Raw genomic sequence first — 25,420 nt, forward strand, 5'->3', positions numbered from 1 at the left:
TGTACCAACACAGGGGCACATCTTTAACATTAGTTATTACTGGCTTTAGTTGTCAGAATAGCATGTTTTTTAAGGGAAAAGTACTTCATTCTATATTGAGTTTATATTTTATATTCCCCTTATGATGCCAATAAGGGTAGTCATTTGACTTGTAACTGCACAGTATTTTGATTAAAAAACTAAGCACGCTGTAAAATTAATATGACATACATTAAATGGATTAAAAACTATTAGGACTCAAAATGTAAATAGGGAATCATCACCGAGAGGGTCTGTTTCCAGTGGTCCCATGGGGATTGGTTCTTGGACCTACACCATTTAACATTTTTATCAGTGACCTGGTGGAAAACATAAAGTCATCACTGATAAAGTTGGCAGATGAGACAAAAATTGGCGAAATGGTAAATAATGAAGAGGACAGGTCACTGGGATTGCTTGATAACCTGGGCACAAGCAAATGTGCATTTTAATATGGCTAAATGTGAATGTATACATCTAGGAACAAAGAATGTAGGCCATACTTACAGAATGGGGGATTCTATTCTGGGAAGCGGTGACTGTCAAGATGTTTCGGAGGCTGTGGTGGACAGTGAGCTGAACATGAGTTCCCAATGTGACACTGTGGTCAAAAGAGCTAATGTGATCCTGAGATGCATAAACCAGGGAATCTCAAGTAGGAATAGAGAAATTATTTTACCTCTATATTTGGCATTGGTGCAGCTGCTCTGGCACTACTGTGTCCAGTTCTAGTGCCCATAGTTCAAGAAGGATGTTGATAAATTGGAGAGGGCCTGGAGAAGTGCCATGAGAATGACTAAACATGAGAAAACATGCTTTGTAGTGATAGACTCAGAGCTCAATCTATTCTGCAACACTGACAATTTTTAAATCAAGACTGGATGTTTGTCTAATTATTTTGGGGAAGTTCTATGGCCTGTGTCATAGAAGAGGTCAGACTTAGATGATCCAAGCTTGAAATCTATGAAACTATGAAATGCTGGAAGGTCTGGGTTACTAATGATACAGGCACCTATTGATAAGAGAATTAATTTCTCTCTTCTGTATTACTGATGCTATGGTGAAGTTTGAGTATTGAAGTTACTTAATATTGGTCCTCATATTCTTTTTATACATTTACCTCTGAGGCCACATTTACCTCTGAGGTACTCTCCAGAATAACTCTATTTCAGTCAATTTCAGCTTTACACTGATGTGACTGAGTTGCAATTGGTTAATGCTTGTAAATGCTGGTGTAAATAAATCTATTTTATGTTTGATGTTACCCAGAAGGTGTAGTGCTTGTAAGTAGTATAAAAGTAATCGATATTCTAATTAGGTGCGTCTTTGAGACATGCTACATTAAAGAAAAAAGCATGAAAGGAAATTTATGGAATCATATACCATGAGGCAATTCAAAGTGGTGAAAAAATGATTAATCATTCAAAACACACTTGTTACAATTCCCATAATGGTGTCCCTTTAATAAAATCTCATGTTAAAAGTTTTAAGTAAAGATGTATGCTTCGGGCTTTTTAGGAAATGAAGTTGAGCAATAGAGGTAAAATTTTAGCTATTACAATGAAATAGCTAAAAAATTCAATTCTCATAAAATGTGCTAGTATTTCCTGACAACAAAATGCCATCATCTACCATATAATATTTTACCCAATACTTCATTATTCTCAGTATTATTGATATTTGAAATTCATATTAAAACATTGCAAAACCAAGGGCTTTTTGGCCTGATTCTCTCCTCAGTCTAGTTTTATGTATAATGTAACTGATGTCAGTAGAGTTGTCACAGCATTCCTTCTCAGATCTGAACCTTAGAGTTCAGAAAATGAGATACTTAGCATAAATCCTCTAAGCTTAATTCAGCTTAGATTGGCTGTAGCTGGTACAATCGCCTGTAGTACCCGGCCAAGCCTAAGAAGGATTGGACCTGTTTCTTTGACTTTGGACAGGCCACTTTTGGATAGCATCCACCTGGCCTGTAGGGGTTTATGGTATCCTCGACCCACCTGTGTCCCAGGTAAGTCACTTTGTTTTGGCCTATTTGAACTTTTTGGCCTTAACAGTTACTCCGGCCTGCCTGATGCCTCAAAGACCTGTTCAGGTCCTAGGTGTTCGGGCCAGGAGTCAGAAAAAATGGCCAATCATCGAGTAGGTAATTGCATATGCGCCCAGTCCTGCTAGTAGAACATCGTCACCAGCCTCTGAAGGTGGCGGGCTGCATTTCGCAGGCCCGAAAGGAAGTACATTAAATTTCATACCCCCGCATGGGTGATGAATGCTGACCTTTCCTTGGCAGGTTCATCTAGCGGTACTTGCCAGTACCCCTTGGTTAGTCTATTGTAGAGATGAACTGGGCACGTCCCAACTTTTCAATAGCTCATCGGTGCGTGGCATTGGATAGTTGTCCTGGGACGAGTTAGCCGTGTTTAGCTACGGTAGTCCACGCAAAAGTGTATTCTCGCAAAAGAAAAAAAGCGTATTTCCCCATCTGGTTGGGTACCAGAACACTGGAGATGCCCATGCTGGATGGTAGATGAGCGGATTATACCCATTTGTAGCATGTCTGGATCTCCCTTCTATAGTAAGCTTGGGCGTGAGGAGACACCCCGGTTAAATGGTGGGTTCTAAATTGGGTGAGCATTACCTGTATCAATGGAGTGGTATGCCTGTTCAGTCCATCCTGGAGTGGCTGAGAACAATGGGGCGAAGCTAGTGCCACAGCTCCTTGATTTGTCGGCCGCTGCGGGGCAGACATTCCAGGGTTGTGGAGAGGTTCACCTCTTCCACTCCACTTGTCCTTTTTCCTTCGTAGTAGACACCTGTCAGGCACTCAGCGTCATCATCTCCCTCGGACTGTAAACTGACAAACCTGTAAGTCTCTGGAATAGAAAGGCTTGAGAGAATTAACATGGTACAAACTTTGGGGTTTAGGGAGGAATTGGACAATGCTATGAGGTAGTTAACAGCTCCCAGGCGCTCTTGGACCGTGAATGGCCCTTATTCCCAGGATGCTTCCATCTTATGGGCCTGCTGCGCCTTCAAGACCAATAACCTGGTCTCCTGCTTATTGAAGGAACGCTCTCTGGTATGTTTATCATAACAGGCCTTTTGCTCTTCCTGAGCATCCTTTAGGTTTTCTTTAGCAAGGGCTAAAGAGTGTCGGAGGGTTTTGTAGGTTGCTTACAAAGTCCAGAATATTAGTTCCCTGGAGAAGGTGTAAACCCCTCCCATTGTTGCTGCTTCACCAACTGTAATGGCCCTTACCTCGTGGCCCATACACCAGTTCAAATGGTGAAAAACCCTAAACTGGGGATTGGTACAGCCCTGTAGCAAAGAGCAACTGCTGCAACACTAGGTCCCATCATTGGAGTGTTGGTTGACGAATTTACGGATCATGGCCCCCAAAGTTCCATTAAACCTTTCGACCAGGCCATTGGTTTGATGGTGGTAACGGTTGGTGGCAAGGAGTGATTCACCCCATGAGTTTCCCACAGTCTTTCATGGTTCCCTGCCAGGAAATTAGATCCTGAATCCGTAAGGATATCAGGGCCAACCTACCCTGGCAAAAATGTCTGTTAGGGCCTGGCACACAGCTTTAGCCCTGGTGTTGCCTAGAGCTACTGCTTCCGGCCATCGGGTAGCAAAGTCACGAAAGTCAGTACGTACTGCTTTCCTCTGGGCGTCTTTCTTGGGAAAGGACCCAGAAAATCCACAGCTACTCGCTGAAATGGGATCTCAATTATGGGAGTGGCTGGAGAGGGGCCTTGACCTGGTCTTGGGCTTTCCCACTCTTTGGCACACCTCACAAGACCGGACATACTTGGCAACGTCCTTGCCCATCCCCTCCCAGTGGAAGGACTTCCCCAACTGTCTTTGGTTCTGTTCACCCCAGCATGGCCACTGGGATGATCATGGGCTAAGCTTAGAGCTTCCCCCAGTACTTAGTTGGAACCACCAACCTGTTTTTGCGGCTGCCATTCTTCCTGGTGCCACCAGAAGAATCTCCTTGTATAAAAGTCCTTGGTCTATAACAAACCGGGATCGGTTAGAAGAGCTGAGAGGTGGTGGGGTGCTCCGATGCCGCCGGCCAAGTTTTCTGAAGGCTGTCATCTGCTTCCTGCTCAGTCTGGAACTGTTCCTTGAGGCTGGGGACACGCAAGTTCTTCCTCGTAGACTGTCGACTTGGGCTTGGTCCCTCTTGAAGCGATGTAGGTGATGGGGTTGTTTCGTTGCTGGTGAACCGCTCTCCGCTGGTGCACCTGGTTGGTATTTCAGGCTCTGGCTGAGCCTCTTCGATATGGTTGTCTGTTGCTTCTGCCAGTTCAGGCTCGTTGGCCCCTCTGGCATTGAGGTTGAAGATGTGGTTTGCAATTGCTGGTGCTGGTGCTGGTTGCTTTCCAGTTCCGGCCTGGGACTGGAGGTGCTGTGGTGGTTTCAGCCGTTGGCAGGGAATCCGGGTCCACTACCTCTGTCTGGGTCTCTGGTAATACAGACGGGCTTCTGTGGACGGCTCAGGAACAGGAATGGGTCTGGAAGCTTGCCTGGTTTGGCTGCTTGTGTAACCATTCCCACTCTCTTTTGCCCGCTTCACCTGGTTGGCAAGTCTTCTCCCAGTAGCATGGGATGGAATAATTGTCATAGACTGCAAAAGTCCACATTCCTGACCAGCCTTTGTACTGGACAGGCAGTTCAGCTGTAGGCAAGTCTACAGCTTGTGACATGAAGGGGTAAATGGTCACTTTGGCCTTTGGGTTGATGAGTTTGGATCCACGAAGGATTGGTGGATAGCTGACACTTGTGCCCCCGTGTCTCTCCACGCTGGTAACCTTTTCTTCCGCCCACTCTCAAATTTTTCCTTCGCTCCAAAGGGATTTGAGAGGTATCTGGGCCTGGGGATCTTTGGTGTGATGGTGGTGTAATGACTTGCACCGGGTGGGGTTCTTTGGGCAGTTGGCCTTTATATGTCCCAGTTCATTACACTTATAGCATCTTCCAGCTGACGGGTCACTGGGTCGAGGTGAGTTACTGGAGACTGGTGAGGTGGAAGAATAGGGTGTCTGTGGCTTTCCTTGGGTTGTAGGTGGGGTTTTGGGTTTGCCCTCGGTTGTAGGTTATTGTCGGTGTGCCCCCTGGGGTTTTCATTCCCCTTTACAGTAGCTTTCTTGCTTTCTGCACTTCCATCCATTTGGCTCCATCTCCCCCACTTGGTGAGATGTTTTGCGGTTTCCCCATCTAAGGATGTACCTCTCTATTTCCTCAGGAACACCATCAAGAACATGCTCCATTTGTATTGAGGAGGTGCAGCTCGTCATATTGATTGAACATTGTTCCTGATATCCAGGCTTCATAATTCTTTGCAATAGTGGTAGGCGTGTTTGGGGAATGACCATCTGGTTTCCATTTTGGTTTCTGAACGCCGAGGGCATGTTCCGGGGTTATCCCCATTCTGTATCTGGCCTTGGTTTGAAAAGTTTATAATCATTCATTTTCTCCTTTGGCATTTCAGCTGCCACCTCTGCTAAGGTCCACTGAGCAGTTGACCTCAGCTCTACCATGTACTGGTCTTCAGAGATGCTGTACCCAATGGCAGGCCTCTTTCAAAATTTTCTAAGAAGGCTCAGTGTCATCACCTGCCTTGTAGGTGGGAATTTCTTGGTGCTCGGTTTTGAACAACAACTGGCGACGGTGGTTAGGATTGTTGGTTCCGTTGCTTAGCCTGTTCTAATTCCAGGGCCTGCCGGTGGGCCTTCCCTCTGGTTTTCATTCCATCTCTCGTTGGGGCTGCATCTTCTTGGCTGCTTGTTCTCTTTTGTGCGGCCCCTTCCTCTTTGATTTCTTCTGTGGGCTTCTCTTTCTCTCAATGCTCCACTCTCTTCTCTTGTTTATTTCTATTCTTGGTAGTTCTTCTTTTCCATGTCTCGCTTGTGGTTCTGCGTTCTTTGATTGTGCCTCTGCTCGTCTGCCATTCCTGTTTTCCAGGTCCTTGGAAGTCATGGTTCCTGTTTTCTTGTGTTGGGGTGCCCTCTTGGTTTTTAGCCTGAAATGTGCTGGCTCTCTCTGTTGCTTCCTCGGATCTGCTAGCAACAGTCCTTTATAACTTACTAGCCTCTCCCGAAGCAGTTAAAAAGCAAAAGAAAACCTCTTTTATTTACAAATGTCTGTTCCTGGCTGGAGTGCTTTTTGCTGACACTTAGACCTGCTTTGTTTAACAATACGACCGTCGTTAAACCTTTAATAGCCCTCCTATGCACAGCTCGAACAGGCAAGCAAAGAAAAAAAATCTCTGGCTTGCAGTTTTAAAAAATAAACCTTCCCTCTGCTTATAACCAGCTAGCAGAGAAGCAATTATAATCTTACTGGCTTTTGGTTTTCTTATCTATCCCACTCAGCTGCCGACCATATCATAGTATTCCTTCTCAGATCTGAACCTTAGAGTTCAGAAAATGAGATACTAGATAAATCCTCTAAGCTTAATTACAGCTTTCAGATCTGATATAGCACGTGCCACACCCAAAAATATAGTGTTTTGGAGCACTCTGACCTCACCCAACCTCCCTGGGACCCCAAGAACCAAATCCCCTTGGTTCCTTAAACAAGGAGAAATAAACCATTCCTTTCCCCCTCGCCAGATCTTTCCCTCCCTGGGCTACTCCGAGAGACTACTGATGCAAACTCTTAAATCACAATTACAGAGAAGCCATGTCCCTTCCTCCACAAAGAGGCAAACAGATTCAAGGCAGAAACAGAGAGAGATACTTCTTCTACCTTCCCCCTCCCGTCTCCCCCACCCGTCCTGGTGAGTTAGTCCCCATCCTCTGAGATAAAACAGAGGAAACAAAGAAAAAAATCAATCAGGTTCTCTTAAAAGAAATCTTTTAATAAAAGAAGGAAAAACGTAAAGAATTATCTCTGTAACTTTAAGATGTACAAATTACAGGTCCTTCCTATAGCTTACAGACATCCAGAAAGAAAACTCCCCCTCCCCGCATTCACTAATACAAAATCAAAATATTCCCGCAGCTACACATATAAAGTAACCAGCCAGATCCACATTTGCACAATAGAGATCAAGACAAAAAAAGACTAAATCGCCTGTTCTTACTTACTTACTATTTGAGGAGAAACGTTAGAGAGCCTGTGATTAATGTACTGGCTCTCTCAGACGCCAAGAGAAGACCACAACACCGACAAGAACCCACAACAAAAAGTTTCCCTCCACCCAGAATTTAAAAAAATCTTGTCTCCTCCTGATTGGTCCTCTGGTCAGGTGTTTGGTTCCCTGTTTGTTAACCCTTTACAGGTAAAAGAGACATTAACCCTTAACAATCTGTTTATGACAAGAGTTATTCCTGGATAAGTGGGAAGAGAAAACCTGGCCCTTGACTCAACCTTTCTCCGTAGTTAAATTCACATCCAGTGATTGTATGATGTTTTAAATACTGTTTGGAGCAGTCCTGATAAAATGTCTGTATAACACAGCAGAAATGCAAATACAATACTAAATGTTGTTACCTGGCATCAGGTGCTCACTGTCTTTTTGTGCCAAACACAAATAATTCCTAAATGACTTATAACTTCATTAAAACTTTTTGCTAACAGGTTTCCTTTCAGCTGAGAGCCTAACAATCTCAGGGCATGATGTCTTTTGGCTCATGTTCTTTTTCATCTAATAGCCCATTTCCATTGGACATGCATGCCTATCGTACATTAAGATGATTAATATAATAATGCTGTATATTGTCAATCCTAACTTTGTTTTTCATACCACATCTGTATCAAATTGTTTTTTCCCTTTCTGTGAAAGTTGTTATGGCTTAAAATCAGTTACATTTTGTAACATTTTTGTAATCTAATGACATTTGAGAACATGCTGTTAAAAGATTTTTGATGCTGGACTGGGATCTTTAAATAATAGGTATGATGTTTTGAAATCTCTTATGATTTCTCTTTCAGATATGACCTTCTCTTTATTAGATGTTTTTAAATGGAAAAACCATCTATTGCAGGGGTGGCCACCCTGTGGCTCCAGAGCCGCATGTGACTCTTCAGAAGTTAATATGTGGCTCCTTGTATAAGCACTGACTCCGGGGCTGGAGCTACAAGCACCAACTATTCAGTGTGCCGGGGGGAGCTCACTGCTCAACCCCTGACTCTGCCACAGGCCTTGCCCCTACTCCACCGCTTTCTGCCTCCTCTCCAGAGCCTCCTGCATGCCATGAAACAGCTGATCGGGAGATGTGAGGAGGGATAGGGGAGGCGCTGATTGGTGGGGCTGCCAGTGGGTGGGAGACGCTGGGAGCAGGGTCGGGGAGAGCTGATGCAGGACTGCTGACGTATTACTGTGGCTCTTTGGCAATGTACATTGGTAAATTCTAGCTCTTTCTCAGACTCAGGTTGGCCACCTCTGATCTATTGTGTATACTTTAACGAACACATAGAAAAGCTGCAGACCTAGAAACAGGACCTGTATGCATTCAGAGTAGGCACTGAACTAATGGAGAAGCAGAAAATAGCTGCTACAAGCTGAGTCTTTAAAACATGGGCCCAACACTAGCCAGTGTTATCTGACTAGTACTACTGACCTCACCATGGTGGCAACCTCCCCATTCATTACTAAGGTTTCCATTATTATTCCCATAGTTTCCAGCAAAGAGACATCTTACAACTAAGAAGCACTGTGGAGGAGCACTGTGCTCTTCCACCATCTCCATTATAGATTGGAAGAGAGGCAGGTGATCTGCTGGTCTACTCGGGATGCACTGTCATGGAGAAGACTGGAGTCCTGCACCATCTTGTAGCCCAGTTCTGTGCTTATAACCTCATAATATCAAATTCTTCTGTCTTACACCAGTGTGAGAGAGCAGAATGTAGTCCATTGACTTCAGGGGAAGGTTGCACAGGGTGTAAGTCACTGCAGAATTTGGCCACTGATCTTTCGCTTCATAGCTTGGAATGGGCTGGTATGTTACAGAGGTGGTGTACTTAGCTCCTGGAGAGAGCACAAGAGTGACCTCCTTGGACAACTAAGGAATGGTAATGGTAAATATAATTTTGCAGTCCTAGACAAATAAATGGGAGCCATGTGTATTATATACATCCAAGAGCTGACTTTGGCTCTAAACCTCTAAAAATGTCTTTGCACTTATTAGTTCTTTTATGCTGAGCTTTGGTAAATTTATTGCACAGTTCTGTAGTTTGTAGTAGTTTTATATCACAGTCTCTTTTCCCCAGAAACTGATTGCCCAATTAATAAAGAGACAGTTTTTCAAATGATCTAGTTAATAGGCAATCAACTCCAAGTCTTCTACACAGACATAAAGGATTATATTTGTTCCAGGAAACTAATTCATTTGGACATTGCTGAGTTATAATCAACCTTGAAAGACTGAAAGTTGTTAATATTGCATAGAATTGGTGTAGCTTTAAAAATTTAGCAGCAAAATGTAGCTGCTACTAGACAATTCACTAAGATAAACAGCTGTTCAACATTATGTGTAACATAGAATCATAGAATATTAGGGGTGGAAGAGACCTCACGAGGTCACCTAGTCCAACCCCTGCTCAAAGCAGGACCAACACCAACTAAATCATCCCAGTTAGTGCTTTGTCAAGCCTGACCTTAAAAACCTTTAAGGATGGAGATTCCACTACCTCCCTAGGTAACCCATTCCAGTGCTTCACCACTCTCTTACTGAAATAGTGTTTCCTAATATCCAACCTAGATCTCCTCCCACTGCAACTTGAGACCATTGCTTCTTGTTCTGTCATCTGCTACCACTCAGAACAGCCTAGCTACATCCTCTTTGGAACCCACCTTCAGGTAGTTGAAGGCTGTTATCAAATCCCCACTCACTCTTCTCTTCTGCAGACTAAATAACCCTAGTTCCCTCAGCCTCTCCTCTTAAGTCATGTGCCTCAGCCCCCTAATCATTTTTGTTGCCCTCTGCTAGAATCTCTCCAATTTGTCCACATCCCTTCTGTAGTGGGGGGACCAAAACTGGACTACCCTAGGTGCGGCCTAACCAGTGCCAAATAGAGGGGAATAATCACTTCCCTCGATCTGCTGGCAGTGCTCCTACTAATACAGCCCAATATGCCATTGGCCTTCACATCTGTTTGAAACTAGATTTTAAAAATAACAGTTTGAAAACGACCGGGAAAGCAAATATACTAATTGGATGGTATTGAAAATGGCAAATCTGTCTACTTTGAACAGTTATTGGGAGCTAAAAAGGACTTCATTTTGTCACATAGTATGTGTTTGTTGTAAGCTCTGAAGTGCTTATATTCATCAATTTGCACAACCAGAGCAAAGGTATGCAGCCAGTTTAGTCATTTTGCCTCATTTTCAAATTAATATGATTGTCATAATCCAAACACACTGCTTTTAAGCTAATTTACATCTCTCTTGATGTTCAGTCAGTTATGTAAAAGATAATTGTCAATTTGTCAGTAATATATAAACAAATACTTATTATTTTATATCATATGCTGCTTTCTGTTAGATTAATAGGAGAATATTATTTAAGGCTTGATCCTGTGTGGTACTTCCACAAAGTTAAATAGCATTGGAGTCTTCCACTTCATGGTAGCCCTTAATAGCTAATGAATTGATTGTATTAGCTGATCTTAGTGTACTGACTAGAATAGCACATGGGGTAATATATGATAAACTGTTCTATCATATTTGACTGGGGAAGAAGAATGGTCTTGTGTTTCAAGTAAAGGCTGGGATGACAGGTGAACAGAGTGAACTTAGTGAAATCAGTTAGTGGTATCCGAGTTCTTTGACAGTTGTAAAGCATGTTGAGATTCTGAGACAGAAAGTGATAGATAAACTGCAAAATATTATTCACCAAAGAAAATTATAGGTGTTCAGCTAATTCAACAGAAAAATGTCACAAAGGTGGTCTTTATTTTTTCAGTAAATGTTTGATATGTGAGGATGAAATAACTACTATTAATGACATTGCGAATCTAGCTAACTTTTGCTTTTAGTGACTGAAATGACACAACTGGCTTGATACATGATACATCCACAAGCATCTTTCTTTTTTACTTTAAGGTGAAGAGTGTGAATTTGATATAAATGACTGTGACAGCAATCCGTGTCATCATGCTGGGACTTGCATAGACCAACCCAATGGTTACACGTGCCATTGTCCACACGGCTGGGTTGGAGCGAATTGTGAAATACGTAAGTGTTATGAAGATTGATTATGTTGCTTTTAATAGCCTTTTGATATATGTATAGGTCATTGTCCTGGAAATGTCTAATCATGGACCGAAATTATACTAAAAGAATTTAGGCAGTTCTTAAACAATACCTCAGCATGCACAGAATGAAGGAAAATGCACTCTAAAAAGAACTATAATGTAGCAAAGTTGCATAAAATCCTGGAATTAGTCTTTTAAGCCAAACTTTCTAAAGTGTCCACTGATTTTTAGGTGCTTCTGTTTCTGGGTGTTCAAGTTTGAAACACCATAGGCCTGATTTTCAGAAGTGCTGAGCACCCATCACTCCAGCAGAAGTCAGTGTGAGCTGTTGGTGCTCAGCACCTCTGTAAATTGGACCCGAAGTGTCTCAAGGCAAGCAACTAAAATTGATGGCCACTTCTGAAAATTTTCGCTGGTGCATCCAGTGATCACAAAGTTTAATTTCACAATTGTGATTATACCTTAACTTGGTAAATGTAAAGCTTGTGGGCTTGACTTCAGAGACTTTCATTGACTTCAGCTGGAGCTGCAGATGAACAGCACTTCTAAAAAGCGGGCACTATGTTCATGCTTCACTGAGGCCTTGTTTTTGTCTTTGACAGCAGTTCTGTCTCCTTTACTGGGGAACTTAACGGTATATTTGACCATTTCACTGTTCACATACTACAGTGAAGGATCCCCTCCAAATATTAGATAGTTACTCAGAGTGATTTAAGGGTTTGAAGCTGCCCAGTGCAGTTACAGACTGTTCCATGAATAAGTGCAAGATAAAAAGTAATGAACAGAAGATACTCAGGAGAATCCCATCTTGTATTACTGAGAACCTGGCAGAATGTCACAAAGTTACTCCTACATAACAACTGGAGTAAAGCCAAAGAACTACATGTGTAGTTAAGCTCCTTTATAATAGAGGGATCATATTTTGGACCATGTCTCCTAAGATATGCCCACTCTCCACTCAAATCTTTCCTTTTTGAATCCTGTGCTCTTGAGACTGATTTCAATGCAGACAATGCCTAAAGCTCAACCTTACTACTTCTCACGTCACCTCTGCTCACCCTTCTGTCGGAGCACAACCACTCCATACTTTTTATCATGCAAGCATTTGCTAGATTAAGGCCTAAGTCTGTGCATTTGTTGTTCGTGAATTCAGTTTCATTGATCAAGCATAGGACAGCACAAATACAAACCACGAAAGGCACAGTGTTGATGATATCAACCACTTCAAGGGCTAAATTATGCCTAGTGCCTGTGCAAAGTTTTCCTTGCCAGCTTGAGTCATTTGCAGGGCAGCTTGAGTCCTATCGCAATCTCTTGATTTTTGCTTCTGAATAGCACTGCTGGCCACTCCCAAGACAGTGAATCCATTGTGTGTGTCACCCTTTGATTTGCAGACAGTGCATGCGGCAGTCTGGGGAGCTCTTAGGTGCAGTGTCTTCTACAACTCCGCTTATAGAGTTGCTTCTGCAAGCCAGAGATGAGCCTTCAATAGGTCTGGGAGGCCTGCTCAGGCATAGTGATACCTGAACCGAACACATCTACCTAATCAGTAAGGCAATGTCATTCTAAGTGACTGCAGCTTAGTCATGTAGTGACAGAAAAATTATTTTAATTCCTTGAGACATGCAATAATCCTCTAGAAATGCATTCCCTGGAGTACCTTGATATAATAATTGCATTACTATTATGGAATGGAATGAAAACACATAAAAGGAAGACAGGCAGAGCTATGTACTTACTGGGCACTGCAAAGCTGAACTGTGAAATTAGCAGCATCTGTTCAGGAATCTTCTTTGTATCCAGACTTCTATATCCACTGAAGGCTTGGTCCTCAGTAGAGTCCTGCATGTATAAGCACAAGGGGAAAAATGATGAGCAGGACAGAGAGCAAAGGAAGCCGCCTCTGCTGCACATCTGAAAAATTACTCCTGCCTGGTCAGAGGAGTAAAGCTTTTGAGGAGAATTTATTGCTAAGGGTATATAACTACACAGCAAAAAAAGGTGTATTCTTAACTCAGGGTACCTAACTCAGGTTAAAATAGCAGTAAAGACACAGCAACTCAGCGTTTAACTTGCATTAGTAGCTTGAGTTCAACCCAGGTTCTTCTATAGGCTTTAACTCGAGGTGCTAATCCAAGTTAAAAGCACAGTTGATTTGTCTTCACTGCTATCTTAACTAGATCCAACTTAAGAACACACCTGTTTTGCAGTGTAGACATACATTATGTGCCTGATTAGCAAGATGAGATTCATGCTTAAGCCCATGACTTTAAGACATCCACTCTACTCATTTACCCATTTGTAAATTTGTAAGTAAGGGCTCAGGTGCACACAGAACTTAAGATCCCATTCTGCTCAGTGGGGAGAACTATCTGTCTCTTGGCTTAACCCTGCTTGCACTCAGACATGGAAATCAATGGGAGTTTTGTCATTGCCTTTAGTGGGTTGCGCATTTCACCCCAGTTGTATCCTGGATTGTCAAGGACTGCTCTTCACATTATATCCCTGCTTCCTTAAGCATCGCCTTCACCAGCAGTAACCCCTCATTGGATCTCTTCTATAGCAGCTACAGGCACTGATGAAGCTTACTGCTGCTGTATAGTGAACTTACTGTGTCAGTGTGTTTCATAGTCCCACTGACAGGGCCTAGGCCAACAGCCGTCTTCCACCCCATTCTCACCAGTGGTGGCCCTATAACCGTCTGTATGTTAATGACTTGGATAATATCACCTGCTGTTGCTGCAATCAGGAGCCTATAGCTATTTACTTGCCATGTTAATGTTTAGAAAATATATATTATTAGGAATTGTAAACCCTCCATTCTGATCTTCAAACAACTCCTCCAAGCTTGCCAACTCCATCGTCGGAACCAAGCTCCCCAGTGACCAAGACCCACCAACACCAAGCCATAACAACAGTCTGCAGGTTTTGCATCTTTCTCCACATTTACAGTGATAAATACCTCCCACAACACACCTTTTAAGATCCCTGGGTCCTACACATGCCCATCACATGTGGTGTACCTCATCCAGTGCACTAAATGCCTCTTAGCAACTACATGGGTGAAACAAGATAATGACTACAATCTCAAATGAACTCACACAGAAAAAATGATAAATGACAAAAACACCCTATAGGCAGCAGTCAAACATTTTTCACGAAAAGATCACTCCATATCTAACCTCTTAGTCCTTGTGCTCAAAGAAAACTTGCACACCACCTTCAAGAGATGAGCCTGGGAGCTTAAATTTGTAGACTCTAAAAATCACTAGAGACACTTGATTTGTGGCTCATTGCAACAATCTATAACACACTAACCATTCTTTGTCCTATGACTGCAGAGGTATGGCCTCTTATAACATGTTAAAGCCTCATGCTAAACGGTCTGTTCCATCTTGTATTTAGCTGTGACACTCTGACTACCTTTCCCAGACCAGAAGAAGAGCCCTTGTAAGTTTGAAAGCTCATGTCTTTTACTAACATCAGTTGGTCGAATAAAAGATATTACCTCACCCACCTTGCCTCTGCAAATAATATGTCATTTATAGGGAACCTGCCTAGAAAATCCTACTGTGGCACTTTACAACACTCAAAGATAATTATAATACAGACCAAAAAAGTTCAGCACTTGTTGTAAATCTACAGAATTAAATTTAAACCTTAAAAAGACTTAACACTTTTTTTTTAAAGGGGTAGGGAGGCAGGATTTCAGCTTGTCTGTAAAGGATTACCAAAATAAATCTGGATGGATTTCTGAAGAAATCTCTTTTCAGAATAGGATTGAAAACACTTGATCTTCAACAGACTTTTCAAAAGAGCCATGTACCTCAGGGAACTCCCTTCTCTGTCTTTGCATTGTCATGGCTAAATTGTTAGAGGCCAAGTGCAATTCTTAGTATGCCTACAAAAGAAAAGGGTCATATTCAAACCTGGTATAAATGGTCATGACTCAGGGCTTGTGTACATTTAAAACACTACAGTGACATCACTGCAGTGCTTCAGGATAGACACTGCCTACACTGTCTGCATAGATAATCCACCTCCCTAAGAGGTAGTAGCTAGGTTAATGGAAGAATGTTTCCATTGACCTAGTGCTGTCTACATGGGGAATTAGGCTGGCTTAATTATGCTGCTCAGGAGTGTGGATTTTTCATACCCTTGACCAGTGTAATTAAACCAACCTAATTTTCTAGTGTAGACCAGGCCTCAATGGACTTGACTGGAGTTGATCCTATTGTGCATTGTCTCAGTTTGGCTCATTGATTTCATATCTCAACTAACCTGCATCCATTTCAGCAGCACATCCCTCATTGTCAGAGCCATGCAGACCATCCATCAGACAGCCTCAGCAGTTTCTATATACTGACACACTGGAAATTAAATTCACCATTGAAGCGCTAGCTTCATGTGATTGATCCACCCTCCTGACTTGACTGACTCAAATTTGTGATGAAGTCGAGTTCCAGACTTTCACAGGAGATGGAGTGTGGTGGTGTAACTCTGCCACATTCCTAAACTGATCCAGCTTTGCCTTTTATGATGATCTGCTTTAGTCAGAAAGGAGGCTGGTGAGATGGTGCATTACTTCATCCCTTTGCAGAGAAACTGTCTGTCTAAAATTGGCAGCTCCACATCCTGTGCAGCTTTTTCACAACTGACCCAACTATCTATTTCACTGGGGTTATTGTTTTTACAAGTATTTCAGGGTTAAGGTTCTTCAACTACCTGTTAAACTATATTCTTTAACTACTTTCCAATTATTTTCCAGACTGTCCATTCAGCATAAAATAAATTGCCTGCCAATGAAACCCACATTTATTATATCAGTTTGTGGTCTTTCCCAGTGACAGCAGTGTCTACTGAAAAACAATGGAATTAAAAATAAATCCTAGAGGGACACTGCAACCAACCTGAGTTACACAAGAGAAAAAATTTCCCACTAAAATGAAATACTCTTGGCCAATGAGGATAATGTAAGATTTAAGTTTGCAACTATGTATAAAATTGCCTGTTTATAAACCACTTAGTGCCTGCACATTATCTTTCAGCACTATCTTTTCAGACTCTACAGATATGGATAATATAATCAGCAAGGAAAGTTAAACGATAGTATTACTCAGAGAAAATCATTTACAGGATAATCCTAGAAGTATATATGTATATGTCATAATCTACAATCTTACTGAATCTTATCATGGTTGCTGTGGCAACTGAGAAGATCATAAATTTGAGTCACCACTACTTTCTTCTTAACCTGCGAAATATGTGCCATGCATCTTTTGGTTTTTATCTATGGAAAAAGAACAGAAGAAATTCCTCACATCCTTATCATCCAGAGATTGAAGACAGTGGGCCAGAATCAGGTTTTCTGTGCCTCCAGTGAAATTGTATCAGCTAATATTAGGTCTGAATTTGGCTGAATATATTTCACAACAGAACAGCATGTCTGATAGATGTGCTATGGAGCAAAAACAGAGGCTCTTCCAAAACTGAAATAACTTCACGCAGCTGGGCCATTTCATTCACTAGCAAGCAGAGAACATGACAATATTAAACCCTTAAAAACATTAAATCATTAAATGCTTTGTGGTTCAGATTGATCAGAATTTCAGGGTTTTGTGCAAAAGCAAATATAAACAAGCCTATGCATGCTCAGTACTGCAACCCCTTTATTAGGTCCAGGGTGCTCCCTGCAATGTGATCAGCTAGTTCCGTATGTGTGGGGGGTTAAAGCCAGGATCTCACCTACTTATCCCTTTGAGGCACCATGCACCCCAGGGGAGTAAGGAAGGGAGCAGTTTTTCCCCTTGAGCACAGGGACTTCAATTGTGGTGGGTCCTTCTGCCACTTCATCCTCATGTACCTCCTGTAAGGGTTAGGAACAGTCTGGCTCTAAATGAATCTTTGACTGTATTATAAAACAAAATCTATTTATTTAGAGTCCAGTCACCCAACATAAAACATGCAGAGACTCAGTCATGTTTATGTGATTTTCCTGATGATTAAATAGCTGAAATGAAGTGGAAATATTTTGATGCAAAAATAATAGGCTTGTGTTGAAAGGCATCAGTCAAATGTGGGATACACTAGGGCTATGCTACCTCCTTATCTGGATCTCACACAGGGAGTACTGAAATGCTTTCTTTTCAAGTGAATCCTGCTTAGTTTATCAGGGTAGACAACTGTAGTCTCCCGGGATGTGTATCTGAGATTTAAGAACTATTCTTTTTTGCTTCTTTGGGTAGAAAGTATGGGATGCTCAGGACTTGGATTGCCTGTAATCAAGTACAGTCTACTTACTTATAGCTGTATATTGCACTGCTTGAATGACTTAATAGTTTAATAGTCTTTAATTTTTTGCAAACCCTTTGGGATATATGCTCGCAAATCAATGAAAAAGTTACTCCACACAGGAACCTCTTTTACCAGTATTTCCAACTGTTTTGCCCTACAGGAGTCCTTTAAATTATTTAATTGTGTTCAAGGGTGATTTTTTATTTTTTATTTTTTTTTGCAAGTGAAGTAACAGTGACAACTGTCTGTTTTAAAGTGCTACATTAAAGTGAGTGTCTCACAGCTCTTTAGCAAGAATCTCCATCATTGGAGATTTTTGTGGGATCTCTGTCACTAAAGATTTTTTAGGGCAGGTTAGACAAACACCTGTCAGAGTTGATCTAGATAATACTTAGTCCTGCCTTGAGCACAAGGGCTCTTGAGATCCCTTCCAATCCTACAATTCTCTGATCCCAAGAAGATCTGGAGCATGATCTGGTATTAAATATACATCACTGTTGATAATACTTGGTGATGAGACAAATGTTGGCAGAATGGTAAATAATGATGAGGACAGGGCAAGTCATATAAAGTTATCTGGTAAGCTGGACCCATTCAAACAAAATGTATTTTGACACAGTCACATGCAAAGTCATAAATCTAAGAGTGCAAGTCATACTTACAGAATAGGGAACTGTATCCTGGAAAACAGTGACTCTGAAAAGGATTTTAGGGGTCATAGTGGACAAGCAACTCAATATGCGTCCCCCCCCCCCATGAACTGATGTGGCAAAAAGGGCAAATGCAATCTTTGGATGTATAAACAAGGGGAATAGTGAATAGAAGTAGAGAGGTGATTTTGCCTTTGATGACACCAATACTGGATACAGTTCTGGTGTACACATTTTTTTAAACAGCTGTTGAAAAATTAATGAGGATGCAGAAAAGAGCCACAAAAATTATTCAAGAGTGAGAGAAAATGCCTTACAGCAAAAGACTTACAGGAACTCAATCTGTTTGAGAGATGATTTGATTATGGTGTAGAAGTACATTCATAAGGAGAAAATATCAGGTACTACAGGGCTTTAATTTAGCCGAGAAAGGCAGAAGAAGTTAAAGGCAGACAAATTCAAATTAGAAGTCAGGCATCAATTTTTAACAGTGAGGGTGATAAACCATTAGACAAACTATCAAGGGAAGTGGTGTATTCTCTATCTCTTCGATCTTCAGATCAAGACTGGATGCCTTTCTGGAAGACATGATTCAGTCAAACACAAGTTATTAGACTCAGTGCCAGGGTAGCTATGTGGAATTCTGTGACCTTTGTTTTATACAGCGGAACAAACTAGAAGATGTAATGCTCCCTTCGGACTTTGAAAGCTATGAATAAACTATGAAAGTACAGATGGGAAAATGGAGGTACAGAGAGGTTAAGTGATTTGCTCAAGGTTATAGAGCAAATCAGTGGCAGAGCTGGTCATTAGAACCCTGTTCTTGTATCCATTGCAACTGATGGTCATCAATCAGCAGTTACATGGCCAACCAAAATCAAAACCTTCTTTCAGATTTTGTGATACTGGTATTTACAGCATGGTAAAAACAGCTATGTCCATGCTGACCCTCAAATGTAAAATATAATTTTCAAGTAGAATATCTTTAAAACAGAAGGCTATATAGAAATGTTGGAAATGAATGCACTCAATTTCTATTCAGCAGGAAGGAAATAAAATAATAATTTCATTTTTGTATTTATTTATGTATTATTGCCAGATCTGCAGTGGAAGTCTGGGCACATGGCAGAGAGTCTAACAAACATGCCTCGTCATTCCCTCTACATCATAATTGGAGCCCTCTGTGTCGCATTTGTCCTTATGCTGATCATTCTGATTGTGGGGATATGTCGCATCAGCCGCATTGAATACCAAGGCTCTTCCAGGCCAGCCTATGAGGAGTTCTACAACTGTAGAAGCATTGACAGTGAATTTAGTAGTGCAATTGCTTCTATCCGACATGCCAGGTTTGTTGTGGGGAAAGGGAAAGTAAATGGAATCTCTTTGCTATATCTACTTCAAATTCATGTGTAATAGCACAGCATCAGCTAATTGCTATTGACAAATATAAAGGCTGTACTGCTTCCAAATTAGAATACAGTATTATTTTAATTGCTCATCATTATATCTGGGCTACACTCTGGTCTCAGTTCAACAGTGTCGCTCCACTGAAGGCAGTAGAGTTTTGGATTTACACAGTGTAACTGAGAGTTCAATCTGTCCCTTTACACTAGTCAATAAGATGTTTCAGTTTGGGAACTGTGCAAGTATTTTTTTTTGGTAAGTTTTTATTCTTGTTATACTTACATATTTCTAAATCTACATATCAAAATTCCATACTTTATCATGCATGTACTTTGGATAATAATGAATAATGCAGTTGGAAACATTTTTATTTGTTTTGTTGAGTATATTTTTCAAAATTATTTTCACACCTAGCAAAACAAAACAAAGTTCCTAAATAATTCATCAAAATGCCAGGGGTTGATATCTGGTTTTGTGATTAAATCATTGGACCAGGACTCAGGCAGTCTGGGTTCAGTGCCCATCTCTGCCACAGATTCCTGGTGTGACCCTGTTCTGTGCCTCTGTTTTTTCCATCCACGAAATGGGTATAAATCTTATCTGCCTCGCAAGAATATTGTGAGGATAAATCCTTGAATAGTTGTGAGACAGTCACATACCATTGCGCTAGATGCTTGAGAAGAAGATAGATTAATCTGAAAAGGTTTTTAAAAGAAAGTTGCATGCATTTTGTTCAACGCAGCAGTCGAAATATAATTAAAACATTTCACACCAACTACGATGAGTAAAATGCACTTGAGATTAAAATGTGTAGTTTAGAACTGCTATTTGCGAGATAGTAATGGCAGGTATCTTGCTGATACCATCAGCATGGGAGGCCATTGTATTAGTCTATAAATCAGTTTCCATCCTGCTCCTAGGCCAGGGCTGGGCAAACTTTTTGGCCCAAAGGCCACATCTTGGTGTGGAAATGGCATGCAGGGCCATGAATGTAGAGCTGGGGCAGGGGATTGGGGTGTGGGAGGGAGTGCAGAGTGTGCAAGTGAGTGTCGTGTGCAGGAAGAGACTCTAGGCAAGGGATTGGGATGCAGGATGAGTGCGGGGTGCAGAAGGGGGCTCAGCAGGGGTTGGGGTGCAGAGTGTGGGAGGGGGTTCAGGGCAGGGGACTGGGATGTGGGGACAGGAGAGGTGTGGGGTGCGGGCTCCGGCCCGGTTCCATTTACCTCAAGCGTCTCTGGGGTGGTAGCGGTGTGCAGCAGGGCTAACACAGGCTCCCTGTCTGCCCTGGCCCCGCACCACTCCCAGAAGTGGCCAATATATCTGGAAGTGGCTCTGGGGAGTGGGGTGGAGAAGGCGGCTCCATCGCACCCTGCCCTTGCCTGCAGGTACCACCCCCGAAGCTCCCATTGGTTGCAGTTCCCTGCCGCACCATGAGGCTGGCAATCCCATGGGCCAGTTTGATAGCCCTGCTGGGCCAAATCTGGCCCACGGGCCATAGTTTGCCCTCCCTTGTCCTATGCTGATATAACAAACAGCTGTTTAAAGTAGGTGTGATAAACTGAATATAACTGAGTAGGCAGCCAAATAAGAACTGGAAATGGTGTTTGCCTGCAGCTAAAATGGAAGCCAAATAATGGACAGAACAGTTAATGATACAGTTACATGTATCGGTTGTGATCATTTACTGCAGCAGTGCCAGTAATCACAAGTCATTGCCAGTAATCACAGATTAAAGTAGACAGGAGCTCATTACCTCGTTTGCTCACCATGGCTATTTCTTGGCTCCTGGCTTTCCAGAGAACCCCACCTTTCCTTTCACAGTCACTTATCCTGCCTGGGGCCTGGGCTTTCCTCAGCAGTTTTCTAGAACTGTGCCCTTCCTGTTGAAAATGCTCCAACTATGCCTGCTGTCTACTACCTGCTAGGAGCCATACACCAGTCAAGGATTGCTGAAGTGAAGCCTTTGGTTTTGGAACAAACTGATAAATTAAACAGCAATATGTCAACAGGACCAGATGGTGTTCATCCAAGAGTTCTGAAGGAACTCAGATGTGAAATTGCAGAAATACTAACTGTAGTCTGTATTCTATCATTTAAATCAGCTTCTGTACCAGATGACCGGAGGATAGCTAATGTGACGCCAATTTTTAAAAAAGGCTCCAGAGGTGATCCTGGTAATTACAGGCCTGTAAGCCTGACTTCAGTACCAGGCAAACTGGTTGAAACTATAATAAAGAAAAATAGTGTTAGACATATAGATGAACATCATTTGCTGAGGAAGAGTCAACATGGTTTTAATCAAGGGAAATCATGCCTCACCAGTCAGCTAGAATTCTTTGAGGGGGTCAGCAAGCATGTGGACGAAGGGGATCCAGTGGATATAGTGTACTTAGATTGTCAGAAATCCTTTGACAAGGTCCATCGCCAAAGGTTCTTATGCAAAGTAAGCTGCCACAGGATAAGAGGGAAAGTGCTCTCATGGATTGGTAACTGGTTAAAAGATAGGAAACAAAGGGTAGGTATAAATGGTCAGTTTTCAGAATTGAGAGAGGTAAATAGTGGTATCCCCCAGGGATCTGTTCTGGGACCAGTCCTATTCAACATATTCGTAAACGATCTGGAAAAAGGGGTAAACAGTGAGGTGGCAAAATTTGCAGATGATACAAAATTACTAAAGATAGTTAAGATCCAGGCAGAGGGCAAAGAGCTACAAAAGGATCTCTCAAAAGTGGATGATTGGGCAACAAAATGGCAGATGAAATTAAATGTTGATAAATGCAAAGTAATGCACATTGGAAAGCGTAATCTCAACTATACGTATAAAATGATGGGGTCTAAATGAGCTGTTACCACTCAAGAAAAAGATCTTGGAGCCATAGTGGATAGTTCTCTGAAAACTGCAGCAGCTGTCAAAAAGCAAACAGAATGCTGGGAATAATTAAGAAAGGGATAGATAATAGGACAGAAAATATCATGTTGCCTCTCTATAAATCCATGGTACACCCACATCTTGAATACTGTGTGCAGATGTGGTTGGCCCATCTCAAAAAAGATATATTGGAATTGGAAAAGGTTCAGAAAAGGACAACAAAAATTATTAGGGGTATGAAATGGCTTCCGTATGAGGAGAGATTAATAAGACTGGGACTTTTCAGCTTGGAAAAGAGATGACTAAAGGAGTTATGATTCAGTTCTATAACATCATGACTGATGTAGAGAAAATAGATTAATGTTTACTACTTCTCATAACACAAGAACTAGGAGTCACCAAATGATATTAATAGGCATCAGGTTTAAAACAAATAAAAGGAAGTATTTCTTCACACAACACACAGTCAACCTGTGGAACTCCTTGCCAGAGGATGTTGTGAAGGCCAAGACCATAACAGGGTTCAAAGAAGAACTAGATAAATTCATGGAGGATAGATCCATCAATGGCTATTAGCCAGGATAGACAGGAATGGTGTCCCTAGCCTCTGCTTGCCAGAATCTGGGAATGAACAATGGGATGGATCACTTGATGATTACTGTCCTGTTCATTCCCTCTGGGGCACCTGCCATTGGCTACTGTCGGAAGAGAGGATACTGGGCTAGATGGACCTTTGGTCTGACCCAGTAAGGCCATTCTTATGTTATGTTCTTATGTACTCTGGCTATGCCCCTTTCCTGCCCCTGGTTAGAGAATGGAAAGAGTATTTACTCTCATCCACCTTCCTTGGATAAGTGGAACCATTAGTATGCCAGGCAAAAGGATGATTTAGCAGTGGTGTGGTTAGTGGCCATATTTTTTGCATTGTTCATTTTTTGTGCCACAGTGTTTTCCCAGATATAAGAAGCAGCGGGCATTGGTGACATTTAAAGAGAATCCTGAGGCCTTGTACACAGCAGGGATATGCGACCCACATAAAAATTGCTCCAGCTGTTTGGTGCTGTTCTTAGCAGCTGAATGTTTAAGAACAGTGTTTGGAGTGTCCCAAGTATTGCTCATCCCCTTTCTTGGGGCTTTCTTCCCTACCCTGGCTAGCATCTCCTGCACTGGAAGCCTAGGGACTCCAGGTTGTAGGGCCTCCTCTTCCTTTGATCTTATCTTGGGTGGGGAGGGGGTTGCATGGTGGCTGCAATCTTTCTTCTTCTCCTTTATCTTCAAGGGATACTGGATGTTCACTCCCCCACCACCATCTTTAGGGGTAGAGAGGAAGGTGCCTGGTGAGGTAACTGCTTCTCCAGCCCCAGGAGTGGGCCGAGGGCACTTTATGGTTCAGTGCCCCTGTCTAAAGGCTTTTTTATAAGCTCATTCACCTTGACAAACTATTTTCACTGCAAGTTGTTGATTGATGTGATAGAAACGGTGAAACAGTGCTGCTGTCAGACTTTTCAAATCTTGAGACCTGGACTCTTTGTTGGAGGTCTTTCCTTTACCTATGTGGCCTGCTCTGAATTAATCTCTGCATAATGCCAAGGAAGGCCTTTTAGTAAAACCAGTGAGAGTCAAGGTGAATGAGCTCATAAAAAAGCCTTTAGATTGGGGCTGAGTTCATACCGCTTTTTGAAGCCCGCATTCAGTGGTTAAGAAAAAGAGAGAATGCCAGAAACTGTAAATAAAAAGGATTTTTATTTGCACCTTTGTGAAATATATTCTAGTTAATGTCAATGAAAAGAAATGTTGGATTACAAATAATATTTGTGTGCTGCCAAAAAACGAAAATGAGAAATAAATCATTTGATGCTATATAAAAATCTACTCTATAGCTGCCAAGCTGGTATTTTTCTAAGATTTAGTGTACAGACTTCAGTCTTTATTTCTGTTTCAGAAGGACAGAAAGCAGTATAAATTGGTGCACTCAGCACAGGGGAGGAATCACCATTTCACAGTTGTCTTTTACACAGACATGTACATAGAGACCACCAAGGCCTACGTTTTCAAAAGTGACTTATTTTAGGTGTTCAACTTGAGACACATTAAAGGGGCCTGTTTTTAAAGAACAGGTTCTCAGCGCTTTCTGAAAATCAGGTCCTCCTTAACGTGTCACAGTTTGGACACACAATCACTACTCACTTTGGAATATGTAGGCCTTGATATTCTTTATATATATGTGTGGGTGAATGTCAAATGAAGGGTGTATTTTTACAGTGTGTAATTTTTTTTAGAATCAATAGCAGGTATGTGTACAGGGAATAGTAGACTCCTGTCACATAAAATAGTCAATAGAAATTTTTGTACTCAAGATTCTTTTCATTTTTCCCATCTACTGTGTCAGGGTCTTTCATCTGGTTTTGTCCCAGCCCTTACACGTGTCTATTAGGTTGTGACTGATTGGTAAAGATCAAGTACAAGAGGGACAGATCACATTTAATGATCCCCTTTAGTAGGGGATGAACAATTCTAAGTGCAAATATCCAGATCAGCGTATCAGATCTAGTCCTATGCTGCACAGGTGTGCTAAGTGGGGAAAGGGATTTAGAACGCATCTCTTGACCATTCTGTGCATAGGTGCTGGAACTAGGTGTGCTGGCTTGAAATGGTTTCTCTTATATACAAGCTTTACAGTTTACAGTTCAATGGCTCTCAGCATCCCCACTATACAAATTGTTCCAGCACCCCTGATTCAGTGTGCAAAAAGTGGGGAACTATTACTATAACATTATAGTTCTTCGAGTGCTTGCTCATATCCATTCCAATTAGGTATGCGTGCCGAATGCACAATCATCAGAGAATTTTTACCCTAGAAATACCCAGTGGGTCAGCCGTGGAACCCCCTGGAGTGGCGCCCTTATGGCACTGGATATATACTCCATCTGAACCAGTGCCCCCTCAGTTTCTTCTTACCGCCTGTGATGGT

At 41.9% G+C, this 25,420-nt stretch overlaps 1 protein-coding gene across 1 annotated transcript in view; it reads left to right on the forward strand.

Annotated features, from left to right (window-relative positions):
- The window catches only part of DNER (delta/notch like EGF repeat containing), a 298,336-nt gene that overhangs the window by 266,529 nt on the left and 6,387 nt on the right, over positions 1–25,420 (forward strand). Inside the window, 2 exon segments of the mRNA XM_075068501.1 lie at positions 11,081–11,212; positions 19,276–19,522. Of these exon segments, the coding sequence (XP_074924602.1) occupies positions 11,081–11,212; positions 19,276–19,522 (379 nt within the window).

The sequence above is a fragment of the Chelonoidis abingdonii genome, chromosome 8 (assembly GCF_003597395.2).
Source record: "Chelonoidis abingdonii isolate Lonesome George chromosome 8, CheloAbing_2.0, whole genome shotgun sequence".
Classification (NCBI taxonomy): Eukaryota; Metazoa; Chordata; order Testudines; family Testudinidae; genus Chelonoidis; species Chelonoidis abingdonii.